The sequence below is a fragment of the Metarhizium brunneum genome, chromosome 1 (assembly GCF_013426205.1).
Source record: "Metarhizium brunneum chromosome 1, complete sequence".
Taxonomy (NCBI): Eukaryota; Fungi; Ascomycota; class Sordariomycetes; order Hypocreales; family Clavicipitaceae; genus Metarhizium; species Metarhizium brunneum.
Genome location: NC_089422.1, coordinates 958,932 through 971,196, shown reverse-complemented (window position 1 = coordinate 971,196; position 12,265 = coordinate 958,932). Strand labels below are relative to the sequence as shown.

At 51.6% G+C, this 12,265-nt stretch overlaps 6 protein-coding genes across 6 annotated transcripts; 4 read left to right on the top strand and 2 right to left on the bottom strand.

The window, feature by feature from the left end:
* Positions 1-540: 540 nt before the first annotated feature.
* G6M90_00g002960 (uncharacterized protein) lies at positions 541-1,306 on the bottom strand (the record flags this gene model as incomplete). Its single annotated transcript, XM_014687301.1, has 3 exons — positions 541-834; positions 897-1,085; positions 1,154-1,306. The coding sequence occupies 3 exons, from the start codon at positions 1,304-1,306 to the stop codon at positions 541-543; spliced, it is 636 nt and encodes a 211-aa protein (XP_014542787.1).
* A 573-nt stretch (positions 1,307-1,879) lies between these two features.
* G6M90_00g002950 (uncharacterized protein) lies at positions 1,880-3,895 on the top strand (the record flags this gene model as incomplete). The annotated part of the gene is made up of 4 exons (XM_066129542.1): positions 1,880-1,954; positions 2,007-2,012; positions 2,063-3,660; positions 3,709-3,895. 4 exons carry the CDS (start codon positions 1,880-1,882, stop codon positions 3,893-3,895), a joined length of 1,866 nt encoding a protein of 621 aa, XP_065986083.1.
* A 712-nt stretch (positions 3,896-4,607) lies between these two features.
* Positions 4,608-5,510, top strand: G6M90_00g002940 (uncharacterized protein; the record flags this gene model as incomplete). The annotated part of the gene is made up of 1 exon (XM_014687303.1): positions 4,608-5,510. One exon carries the CDS (start codon positions 4,608-4,610, stop codon positions 5,508-5,510), a length of 903 nt encoding a protein of 300 aa, XP_014542789.1.
* Positions 5,511-5,771: 261 nt separating this feature from the next.
* Positions 5,772-6,419, bottom strand: YAH1 (Adrenodoxin; the record flags this gene model as incomplete). Its single annotated transcript, XM_014687304.1, has 2 exons — positions 5,772-6,114; positions 6,187-6,419. The coding sequence occupies 2 exons, from the start codon at positions 6,417-6,419 to the stop codon at positions 5,772-5,774; spliced, it is 576 nt and encodes a 191-aa protein (XP_014542790.1).
* A 500-nt stretch (positions 6,420-6,919) lies between these two features.
* On the top strand, positions 6,920-8,489 carry ugo1 (Mitochondrial fusion and transport protein ugo1; the record flags this gene model as incomplete). Its single annotated transcript, XM_014687305.1, has 3 exons — positions 6,920-7,318; positions 7,372-7,838; positions 7,889-8,489. 3 exons carry the CDS (start codon positions 6,920-6,922, stop codon positions 8,487-8,489), a joined length of 1,467 nt encoding a protein of 488 aa, XP_014542791.1.
* A 1,180-nt stretch (positions 8,490-9,669) lies between these two features.
* On the top strand, positions 9,670-12,234 carry G6M90_00g002910 (uncharacterized protein; the record flags this gene model as incomplete). The annotated part of the gene is made up of 5 exons (XM_066129541.1): positions 9,670-9,867; positions 9,922-10,987; positions 11,061-11,400; positions 11,463-11,734; positions 11,792-12,234. The coding sequence occupies 5 exons, from the start codon at positions 9,670-9,672 to the stop codon at positions 12,232-12,234; spliced, it is 2,319 nt and encodes a 772-aa protein (XP_065986044.1).
* Positions 12,235-12,265: the final 31 nt, after the last annotated feature.

The following is a 12,265-nucleotide window of genomic DNA, read 5'->3' as shown; positions in this document are numbered from 1 at the left end:
TTGTTTGCCTCCCTACCAAATCGTCCTCCACTTTGGGTTTTCTCTGTCTACCGGCATGAGTAGGAAGTGATAATTGAAACTATAGTTTTAGTTGTTATTGTTTTTGAAACACTATTTATATATTATATTCTCTTTTTAATAATATTTTCTTAATGAAATTCAATTATATAATAGTCTGGGCCGAAGTCCGTCCGTCCGGCGAACGAAGTCACCCACAACTTATTACTCTTTTGCCTCTACGAGCCCCAACCACAAAGGGTCAAGGCTTGTTAGCTGGGACGGTATGGTATTATGGAATGAGGAATATGCAGTTACAATACATGTGAACCAAAGGTCGACAAATGTACTAGCCATGCAATGCCGCTGTAATTCGGTCAATTTAAATGATTGACCACCTCTACTCCGTTGGTTTTCACAATGACCGCCAGGTTCTATGCTCATTATTATACATATCGTACCAACGTCGGTCACCCGTTCCCTTTTGCCTTTTTCCCACGTGTGCCCTCGTTACATGCTAACCAAGATAAATAAAATGAAACTTTAAACGTAGCCCTTGCGCGCGCCCTGGAAGAAGAATCTGACAACGAACACCTGCAAAGCGCCCATGCAAATAATTAGGCCAATTTGAATGACGCTAAAGTTGACAATTCGCTTCTCGGTACTGTTGACAGTAGAAAAGTTGCGGTTCTCACGAGTGCGGAAGTATTTTTGGTTTCGTGAAATGGTGGACAGCTGGCTGGATATCTTGAAAATAGAGTCCTCGAGGACAGAGGTCTGTTCGGGGGATGTGCCTTGCTTGGAAGGCAGCTGAGCAGTTCGGGCTTCATTTTCAACCTGTGTTGTGTTGTGTTAGTCTACAGTGGATAGCGCTTGGGATCGATCACATGGGTTCGCACCGAAATCTCGAAATCGACATATTTCTCTGCAAAGGTGCTCATCTCGTTATTGAAGCAGAATGAGTATTCGCCAGCGTGCTGAGCGGTAAAGACGAAATCGCCCTGTCGCTCCTTTTCGCCTTGCAAGATCATCTTGGCATTGGGACCCTCGACAATGTAGTCGACATCGAAAGAGCCGCCAGATTGGACCTGCATGGTATCCAGTAAGCGCATACTCTTGTACCAGCGTCGCACGCCAGGTGTAACAGGAGTCATACCGCAAAGTAGAATGCAATTTTTTCGTTATCCTTTTTGGTCTCCGTATAGAAGCATGCCTTTTCGTTGGCGTCGAGCTTGTAGGTCAGAGCCGTGGCGGCAACATTGGTCGCCAGGCAGGCAATAAGGCCTGCTCCTATTGTCGACAATCTCATGATGGCGTCGGATTCGTGATTGTGGCGTCCAACCGAGAGAGCAACTCGAATCGCAAGAAGGAGGCGAGGGTTTGTCTTGCAAATTGTGGCACGTCCCTAGCGCTGCTGTGGTGTTGAAATGCACCATGTAGAGCAAAGGGGCCACGATGTCGCTTCGGGCGCGGATTTTCACAAGGACCGACCCCTGAAGGTGCCAGAGCTCCCACCTCCAGGCCTGGGCATCTGGACCCACTTGCCAGTCGACCTCGACCCGTAGACGCTTGAATTCGCCCCCGCGCGCCTCAAATCACCGCGCGTCTGCCAATTAGATGACGTCGAATCAGGAGCTTTTAATGAAGCTCTTCCGCAGCGCCGCAGAACCTTGGACTAGCATCATTAGTCCGTCAGTTCCTCCTTGCCACTCTTCTCAATTTCTTTGCGCAATGCTGTGATGTGTTCCGTCACATCGTAACATTGGCTTCTCTACATTCTCTCATTAATAGGCAAATAGCCATGAGCTTCACCTAAACTTTGTTTAATCATCCGACCACTTACCTCGGCATCACTCCATCCCACTTTCTCCTAAACAACATCATGCCTGTTCAGACGACCATTGCCAAGGTGACTTCGGTCGCCTTGAGAATATCCGCAATATTATTCTTCAGATTTGTGCGTCTCATCATAAATTCATCATCGACACATGACTAACAAGATTAAATAGTTTCCAGTATGAAGTGATGCTTGAAGCCCGTTTGTGACAACGCTGACAGCTCCTAGGCCCACTTTCCCTCCATTACCTTTGCGCTTTTTGCAATCTACATTCCTGCTTATTTCGCCAGCTATAGAGCTGGACCGGCTCTTGAAATTGTTGATGATGAAGTCGACGTTACTGTGAAGCAGACAACGCTTACATCAGAGACCCCCTTGCTCTCCGAAACTGGCCAGCCACCGGAGCCCGAGGTAGTTGCCCAGGAAGTCGACGTTGAAGAGACAATCATACTCGGCGAGAAAACCGAACGGCCCTGGAAGGTGCTGCTTTACGGATACCCCAGTGCTACTCAACCAAAATGGTCTATTATCACACTTCTCATCAACGTTGTTCTTGCGCTATTGACTGCCGACGCACTATTCCGCGCCCGTTGGTATTACTCCTCTGAAGACCTCTCGTTCGTTCGTCTGGGATACGTTTCACCCAGTGAAGCGAACTTTCTCGTCCGCGAGCCAGACCAAGCCAAGCTGCCCGTTACCTTGCAAATACGAGCCAAGACGTCCGAAGCGTCTGTCGATGCGCCAGCCTGGTCTAATGCCGCCGACATACAACAGACAACCAATGAAACCGACTTCACACAGGCTCTTACTGTCTCTTTGAGGTACTCTGAGCAACGATGGTATGAGTGGAGAACATCAAACAACCATTCCGGCGAATTTCTCAGCCCTCCCAAGCCCGGAAGCATGCCGACGGTCAATGATGGGAAGTTCACATTTCTCTCAACTTCCTGCATTCTTCCCCGTTTCCCTTACAACCCAATGGACCATGCATTGGCTATTCCTGGACTCCGACATCTAGCCAGGAAGCTTCCCGACTTGGGTGCCCAGTTCATGCTCTTTTTAGGTGATTTCATTTATGTGGACGTTCCGGAACGCTTCGGCAAGTCATCCGAGGAATATCGTATGCAATACCGACAAGTCTACGCATCTCCCGACTGGGCTCCTGTCGCGCAAAACTTGAGCTGGATTCATGTACTTGATGACCACGAAATTTCCAACGACTGGTCCTCCAACACTACCGGAATTTACAGTGCTGCCGTTGGCCCGTGGCACACCTACCAGGCCAACGTTAACCCTCCAAAAGCTGTTCAGGCCGGTACCAGAAGCACGCCCCGTCAGGATGCTACTTGGTACGAGTTCGTCCAAGGACCCGTCAGTTTCTTCATGTTAGACACCAGAAGTTACCGCTCCAGCAATAACGCTCCTTTTGAAGAAGAGAGTAAGACCATGCTCGGCCAAGATCAGTTGGCTGATTTTTTGGCCTGGTTGGGCCGCCCCGAACCTAAGGGAGTCAAGTGGAAGTTTGTGGCTTCGTCCGTCCCGTTTACCAAGAACTGGCCAGTAAATGTCAAGGATACTTGGGGTGGCTTTTTGTTTGAACGACGGAAGATACTCGAAGCCATGTGGGAGGCTGGGGCTCGTGGCACACCTGTTGTAATTCTTTCTGGAGACCGCCATGAATTTGCCGCGACCAAATTCCCACCGCCTCCCGAGTCGAATTGGCCTGAATCGGCTGCGGCGCACGAATTCTCTACGAGTCCTTTGAATCAATTTGCGTCACCATTCCCAACATATAAGCAAGTTGACAGCGAGGATGTCAAGTTACAGTAAGTTCTCTGATTCTACTTGGTGCGCATCGTGCTAATGGAGGATAGCTATATCCCTTCCGGAAGTTCCAAATTTGGCTCCTTTACAATTGAAAACATTGATGGCCAGAGCATATTGCAATATACTTTATATATTGATGGTGAGGAGCGGTGGACCACTCAGCTCTCCGCGCCCATAGTTGAAGAAGCTGCAAAGACGAGCGGTTCGTTCTGGGACCGGTTCAAGTTCGTTTAATGGCTCGGTCGAATTCCACTTTTCTGGCGTTGGTTACGGAGCGTTATCAGAGATGGTGTAATTTATATTGCTGCTTGATACCCTCGGCTGACCGCTTGTTAGCTAAATAGATTGGCCAATTTCCAGGCTGCTTGACGTGTAATTTGCCCTGATGCGTTCATTCATTTTGAGACTCCCTACAGTCAGGTTAGCATATAGCATTGTGCCATTGTAACGAGTGCCGAAAGACATGTACAACGGCTTGTAGCCATTTGAGGTTCGGACTTCGCGATTTGGTGGAGTTGGTAACCGAGAGTAATGCTCAGTCAAATTGTTACTACAGTTCGTATAGTTCAATATCGCATGCCTTTGTTCGCCCGTTGCCCTATTCTTATTTGCAAGAATTAATTATGGTGTGCATCCCATACCCGCCATGAGTCCCAAAGGGACCTTTCAAGTCATGGTCGCCCACAACTACCTCATAGGTAGGTATGTAACGAAGTTACATGTATGCGTGCAACATTTCCAGAGTCGTTCAAAGCCGCTAAGCTTGGCTTTCGTCTAGCGAACGACTGTCTGCCCCACGTGAACCGGCCCTCTCCACACCGCCTGCCCAGAGCCCCTCCCACCCAGAAAAATTACCCGGCAGAATCCCAGCTTTTTCTTGAGCTTCCTTCACCTGCAGCACTGTTCTCGCCGGTCCGACACACGCAATTCAATACACGATTATACAATGGGAGGTCCAAAGAAACGCGCATTTGACGCCAAGAACCAGCGTCCATCTAAGAAACAAAAACGCCAACAAACACAACAATATGACAGTGGATCGGGCAGCGACGGCGACGAAGACCAGGATTTTGATGCAGTGAACTTGCTCGACTCAGATGACGATATACACAACGCAACTGTCGACGATGCGGCTGAGTCAGATGACGCCGACTCATCAAGTTCTGAAGACGAGCAATCCAGAGTGAAGAAAGCCAAAAAGTCTTCAAAACCCGCCAAGACGGCGCACAAAGATGACGCCGAGTCTGCCGAGGGGGAAAATGAAGACGACGACGACGAAGAATCAGACGTTGATGAATATGACCTTGACTCGGACAATGCCACAAGCCGCCGCAAATCAAAGCGCAATGATCCCAGCGCCTTCGCCACATCCATCTCCAAAATTCTTTCCACAAAATTGTCATCGTCAAAACGTTCCGACCCCGTCCTCTCGAGAAGCGCGGCCGCACATGAAGCCTCCAAAGCAGCCGTTGACAGCACCTTAGAAGCCAGGGCAAAGCGACACCTGCGTGACCAAAAGAAGAAGGCTCTAGAAAAGGGCCGCGTCAAGGATGTCCTTGAAGCCAGTCGGGATGACACCACCGGCGAAGTTGAATCGTCAACAGCGGAGATTCTAGACACGGAACGGAAGCTGCGCAAGGTTGCGCAAAGAGGTGTGGTTAAGCTGTTTAACGCCGTAAGAGCTGCGCAAGTCCAGGCCGCAGAGGCGGAGAAGGACGCGAGGAAGCAGGGCGTCATAGGTATTAATAACCGCGAGGAAAAGGTGAACGAGATGAGTAAAAAGGGGTTTTTGGATCTTATTAGCTCTGGGGGCGGAGGTTTGAAAAAGGGCGCTTTGGAGGAGGCTTAAGCGTATAGGTTACCTCGTGGGTTCAGACGAACCTAAAAACGCACACAGGCGCTGGATCGTGATTCTTGTTTGGTAAGAGGAGTTAAGCAGGTATATATAGTACTTTTTTATCGCCTGAAAATGCAGTCAAAGATACCCTCCGATATGTTCCCCGCGTTCTTCGACTCTGGACGGTGGGAAATCCGTCCTTCTATCCACACATATTGTACAAGGTGTTTTATAAGGGGTATGCCCAGCAGCTACTGTTACATTGTCATCGTCTCATTGGAAATCGCTGGCCTGTAGATTCCGCGTCATCGACGGCAGCTTGACAACTAATCCGTCCAGCTCCTTTGTCATCTTCACTTGACAGCCCAGTCGGCTCGTCTCGGTCAGGCCGAATGCCAGATCCAGCATGTCGTTTTCGTCATCCTCTGGCTCGGGCATCTTATCGAAAAACTCCTCGTTGGTGACAATGACGTGGCACGTCGAGCAGGCGCATGAGCCGCCACATGCACCCTCCATTTCGAGATCGTTGGCTTGAGCGATATCTAGAAGGTTGTCGCCTTCGGAGACTGCGAACTTGTGTTCCTCACCATCCTTTTCAACAAAGGTGACGTAAAGTCTGGGATAATCAGTGGCTTGTTTATTTTATTTTTTTGACATTATTATTGCTTGTGTGTATGGCTGCACTCACTCTTCACCAGGCTTCGGGGGGTCAATATGGCCGTGGCGGGTTGGTGTGGTGGTTGAGAATGATCGATGCGCGGGCACGGACAAAGGGATTACTCGAGGCGCACTCCGACTCCGTGTTGGGAATTTTGATGTGAAGGATTCCATTCGAATCGCGCGGCCTTTTTGCACTCGTCGACAGGCCGCGGCAGGCACTGTCACAAGACGAGATGCGAGCGTCCTTGAAGCCGATGACATTTTTTTCTTGGCGATGTGACTGGTGATGGGCCCCGGAGATGCGTCCAAGTTGCTCAAGGTATCGTCCGTCGTCGCTTGTTGGATCACAAAAAGCCAGTGCACTATAAAATCGACTCTCGTAGCCCCAATTGAACCTCAGTGCATGGTGCAGGTCGACACGAAATACGGATGTCGTCGGAGGATGACCACGCAGGATCTAAATCAAAAGCGCTCGCAATTCCGAGCAAGGAAAAACGGCTTGCAAATGCAGCTCCGATAAGTGGCGCGTCGTCGAAGCGCTATGGCCCTTGGACAGGGAAGTCGCCGGTCCATCCAGCGCCGACTGCACCCGGGAAATCCATTTGCCGTCTGCCGCCGCGGTGCCCATTATCTCCGAGCTCTCAGATGATGATTTCATTCTGCGTTGCACTTGCAGCTACAGCAAGCTTCCAACGCCACGGGACATCCGCCATCTTTTCAACGGCCGCATTCCAAATGATTTTTCTCCGTCAACACCAACCATGACCACGCAGAGAGACGGCGTGAATCCGCTACGGCCCTACTACAGGGCGCCTGTCATAGGCGAGACGACGGATCCCGCGTCGGCATCCAGCGCAAACCCCTTCGCTGTGGGCAATGTGACGGGGACTGCCCGCTACGCATCTAAGGCGCGCGATGTGCTTGCCGATATCGATTACAAGGACTATTTGAACGACTCGTCGCCGTCGGTGATACAGAATGCCAAGGAGCTGGTAGAAGAGCTGATATGGAAGTACACGTCCGTGTTGATGGCCCAGCCTTTCGAGGTGGCAAAGACTATTTTGCAAGCTCGTGATCAGGATGAGAATGCTGTCTGGGCAACTACAGAGCCAGGGGGCTTGAAGAGGCAAGGCTCTAGCCAGGCAGGCTCAATATACGACGTGAGAATGAATTCCCGCCCACTGTCTCTCGAATGCATGGCTGACCTGCACAGTATAATGATTCCGACTCCGAAGGCGATGAGGCCGCGTTCTTCACCTCTAATACGCCCGTCACGCCCACCCCGTCATATAACAGAAGCTCAGGCAATCGTCGTGTAACATCACCGCTGCAGTCACAGGCCCCCAAACGGCCCATCATTCCGGAGCATTACATTACTATTCGCAGACCAGACTCGATTCTTGACGTCATCGGGCAACTCTGGCAAAAGGATGGCGCGTGGGGTGTTTGGAAGGGCTCAAATGCCACTTTTCTGTATACTGTGCTTCAATCTTTGCTTGAAAACTGGTCGAGAAGCTTTCTCAGCGCCATTTTCAACGTTCCCGATCTGGGTGTTAAGGACGACATTGATCGGTTGATTGACATTGCGTCACCATACCCTTGGGCCTCGCTGTTTGTAGCTGCTACTGCTGCAGTTGCGACTGGTGTACTCTTGTCTCCCCTGGATATTGTGCGCACAAGGTTGGTCTTCCACGAGTTCTTATATGCGAAAACGGCGCTTACCATGACAGACTCATCATGACCCCAATTTCCAAAGGACAGCGCCGAACACTTGCTACCCTTCGGGCTCTCCCTTCCTACCTTTGCCCGTCGGCAATCGCAATCCCGACTGTTCTGAACTCTCTTATACACCCCCTCCTGACACTCTCGACGCCACTGGTGCTCCGAACTCGCTTCCTGATTGACAGTCAAGTATCACCAATGACATTCTCTGTGGCCAAGTTCTTTGCTTCTTCAGCTGCTATTCTTATCAAATTGCCTATTGAAACCACACTGCGGCGCGGCCAGATGGCCGTTCTCTGTAGCCCAGATTATATCAAAGCTCTTGGAGGAACAGAACAGAAGCTCGACACCATCGTGCCTATTGGCCGATACAACGGCACCATTGGCACTATGTACCACATCGCTTCAGAAGAAGGCACTCGCGAGAACCCAGCCATATCCAACCCTGCCGCTAAGAAGGGCAAAGCCAAGACCAAGTCTTTCCAACCTACCCACATCAAGGGACAAGGCCTGGAAGGTCTCTGGCGAGGCTGGAAAGTGAACTGGTGGGGACTTGTTGGTCTCTGGACAGCAAACGTGGTGGGCAACGGCGGCGAGGGCGAATTCTAGACTTTCCAGTGTATTATCTGTATGCGCCTAGAAGCGCAGCATTTTCAAGCATGGCGTTGCGCGTTGCGTGTTGCGGGCGGTACATCTCCTCTACGACTTTTTGACGGGCCTCTATGATATCCACATCTATTTAGTTCAATGTACAAAAGCAATAATATGTATTACCAATACTCGCTCGACTGGCTGACTCAGTAGAATTGTGAGCCTTGCCTTGTCGGAAAGCAATGCCTGCTATATGGGCAAATTAGTGATACGAGAATTCGGACCGGCAGACCTTGGCATTGTACAAATGACAAGGGGTGCGCATCCTTTTGGTGGTTTGTGAGAGTCAGGGGAAGTGGTGTTGTGCTGGCTTGGCTTACAATCCCGAACCACTTAGTACTCCGTAGTGAGAATATAATCACTTCGTGTAATAGCATTGCTGTCCCTCGAGTACATAACTACGTAGTACCTACCTAGTTTCGGTTCGTTGAGTCGAGCTCCATGTGGGTTTTCACTGGGCGCGTGTGAACATAGCCACACTAGCTTCGCATCGATATACTTGTTAATAGCCAGGCAGCCCTTGAGAGAAAGAGTGCTATGATTTCTTCAAAGATTGTCAAGTGGCTTATACACGAGGGGCTTGTAACCCACCACTCGACATTGAATACCTTTGTGTCTGTGTGTGAGGGTCGTGACGCTGCTTCAAGTGATTGCCACTTATGGATCTGTGTGCCTTGTTCGACCTACATAACGAGGATAGGTAGTATTGTACTCGAGCAGTAGTGTAAAACACTTGGTTTAGGAAATTTCCTACAAAGAATAAAGAAGCCGCGAAATAGCCAAGAAAATGCTATATTTTCTAATTTGCAACCTTCAGGAAAATAATGGGGTGTTTTTGTGTTGATTTTGGTCCTTGTTAAATTTGGGAGTTGTTCCCGGGTAGATAGATCCTCAGATGCTGGGCCACGTCGCTCTTTGACTCGTCCGTCACGTGGACTGGCGTTCTGTCTTTAGTCTAGATACTAATCGCGAACCAACGTGAGCTAATCAGCCCATCTGGCTGCACGGCAATTTCAACAGGGCAGCAGCTGCGTGTCTGCTTGGTTGCAGATGCACAGAAAAAAGCGCTGATCAAAATCTGTGAGCGAAATGCATATTCGCGTATATAGACTCTGATCTCCGCGACCGAACAAAAATTATGGCAACCTCTGCTGAGAAGCCTAGCAAAACTGGGGATGTTGTTGCAAGTCATTCAGCGCCACGAAAATTCAAAGCATCTGATCTTCCGCTGTCTTCGGCAACGCGAGCTGCCATAGAGTCCTTGAAACACAGTTTTAAAAAGGGCGGTGCCTACGACTCCATCCGAAAGCAAGTCTGGGATAAATTCGGAGCCAGTGTATGACCTACTACGAGCCTAGGGTACTGGAAGACATGCTCACATAATTTACAGGATTGCGAGACCATAGTCAAACAGGCGATCCTCGAGGTAGCGGAAAAGGAGGTCGACCGCAACCCGCAGCAACTCCTCACCCTCGATCCACGAAAGGCGAGCGCCCTAATCGATGGTGCTCTGGAACGATCTGGTGTCTACCAAAAAGCTGAAGGTGTCATTGCTAAACTAATCGACGTCGACGCTATCGAGGAGCGCATTCGCGAGATTCGACGAGCTGAGATTGGCGAAGAGGCCGCCGAGTCAGAGCGCATCCGTGGCGCAAAAACCGACGAAGAGTACGCTGCAGATACAGAGGCACGGCAGGCGGAACGTGAACGAGTTCGTGAAGAATTACGCCTCAAAGAGGCCGCCATCGAAGAAGAGAAGCGTCGCATTAAGCAGGAGGAACAGAAAAAGGAGGAGCGCGAACGGGCACAAGCTGAACTGAAGCGCCAGGCAGAAAGGGACGAGCGCCGCAGAAAGCGAGAAGAGGAACGAGCTGAGAGAGAACGGCTTCGGGATTTGGAGCGAGAAAAGAGGCACAAGGAGCGTGAGGCTCGTGACAAGGAGAGGGAGCAACGAGATCGCGAGCGCTCTAGGGATCGATCCAGGCACCGATCCCGAAACCGTTCCCGAGACCGATCCAGAGACCGATCCAGAGATCGTTCCAGAGACCGTTCCAGGGATCAGGATAAGGACAAGGACAAGGACAGAGGGCGAGATCGGTCGAGGGATCGCCGGCGTGATAGGTCCAAGACCAAAGAAACAGCATCAGATCAAAAGATGTCCAAGGAAGACAACGAAAGGCTGGAACAGGAGGCGCTGGCAGACCTTTTACGGGAAAGCTCCCGATCTGACCAAGCAAAGCCTGAGCTTGAAGTTGATGCCGCACTAGCACCACCCCCTCGAAAGAGCGCTCCTGCATCCGCAATTAATCCCATAAAGCGCGACTCTCGCAAGGCCAGTGAAAATGGCTCTAGAAGCGAGAGACGAGACTCCCGAACAGCTGCAGATTCAAAATTGTCCGGTTCACGCGACGAAAAGAGATCAAGCCGTAGCGCGTCTCGGGCTGGTGACAGGGATCGTGAGAAGCACAGGGAGAAGAGTCGTCAACGTGAGGATAGTCGCCGACGGGACAGACGTTCCCAATCCCCCAGGCGAGAAAGAAGCCGATCTCGTGACCGGGACAGGCGCGACAGAAGTCGATCAAAACTGCGACGGGATAGGACCCGGTCTCGGCCGAGGAGAGACGAGCGCCGTGAGCGAAGTCGTTCACGGGATCGTGACGACCGGCGTAGGAGTCGGTCGCGACGAAGAGAACGCACCAGATCCCCCGCACGATCTGAACGGCGTGAACGGAGTCGGTCCCGCACAAGGACAGACCGTAGGGACCGAAGCCGTGAGCGAGACCGATCCCGCACGCCGGCCCGGACAGAAAGACGCAGGAGTCGGTCTCGAAGACGCGAGCGGAGTCGATCAAGGGACAGCCGCCGCGGCGTAGCAGATCGATACGACCACTATGATCCTCGAGCGTCAGCCCGCTCTCCGCGACGGCGCAGCGGGGAGCGAGCTCGTGACAGGGACAGGGACCGCGATAGAGACGCGGACCGGGACAAGCCCCGAGACCGTGATCGTGACAGGAGGAGCCGCTCCCGCTCCCGCCCCGGCACATCTGTCGTCCGCACAGCCTCCGCCGCCCGCGAAGAACACGAAGAATGGAAACTGGAAGAAGTGCGGAAGCGGGAGAAGGAAGCCAAGGCTTACCTGGCGGCTCAGAAGGACGCCAAAGCCAAGGGTCTCCCCATCCCTGGTGTAGACGACAAAAAGCCTGGTGAGTGCGCTGCATTCGTATGTTCCAACTTTAACTCTGACTCTTTCCCCGTTTCAGTCCGTGACGACCGGCGCAGAAGTAGATCGAGGAGCCACAGTCGTGATAGGACCAGATACCGCGAGCGTGAGCGTGAGCGTGATCGTGACCGCGATACGGATAGGGATAGGGACAGGGATAGGGATAGAGGAAGAGATAGGGACAGAGATAGAGAGAGGAGTCGTGAGCGGGAGCGGGAGCGGGAGCGACACGACAGAGACCGCGACAGGGACAGAGATAGAGACAGAGATAGAGACAGGGACCGCGACAGAGACCGCGACAGGGATAGGGATAGGGATAGGGATAGGGACAGAGACAGAGACAGAGACAGGAATAGGGATCGGGATCGGGATCGGGATAGGGACAGGGACGATAGACGCAGACGAGATCGCAGTCTATCTCCTCGACGAGAACGGAGGCGCAGCCGCTCGACTAGCCGGCGTCGACGAAGCAGGAGCCGCTAGTCGGAGGATGTATTATGACCATGATACCCGG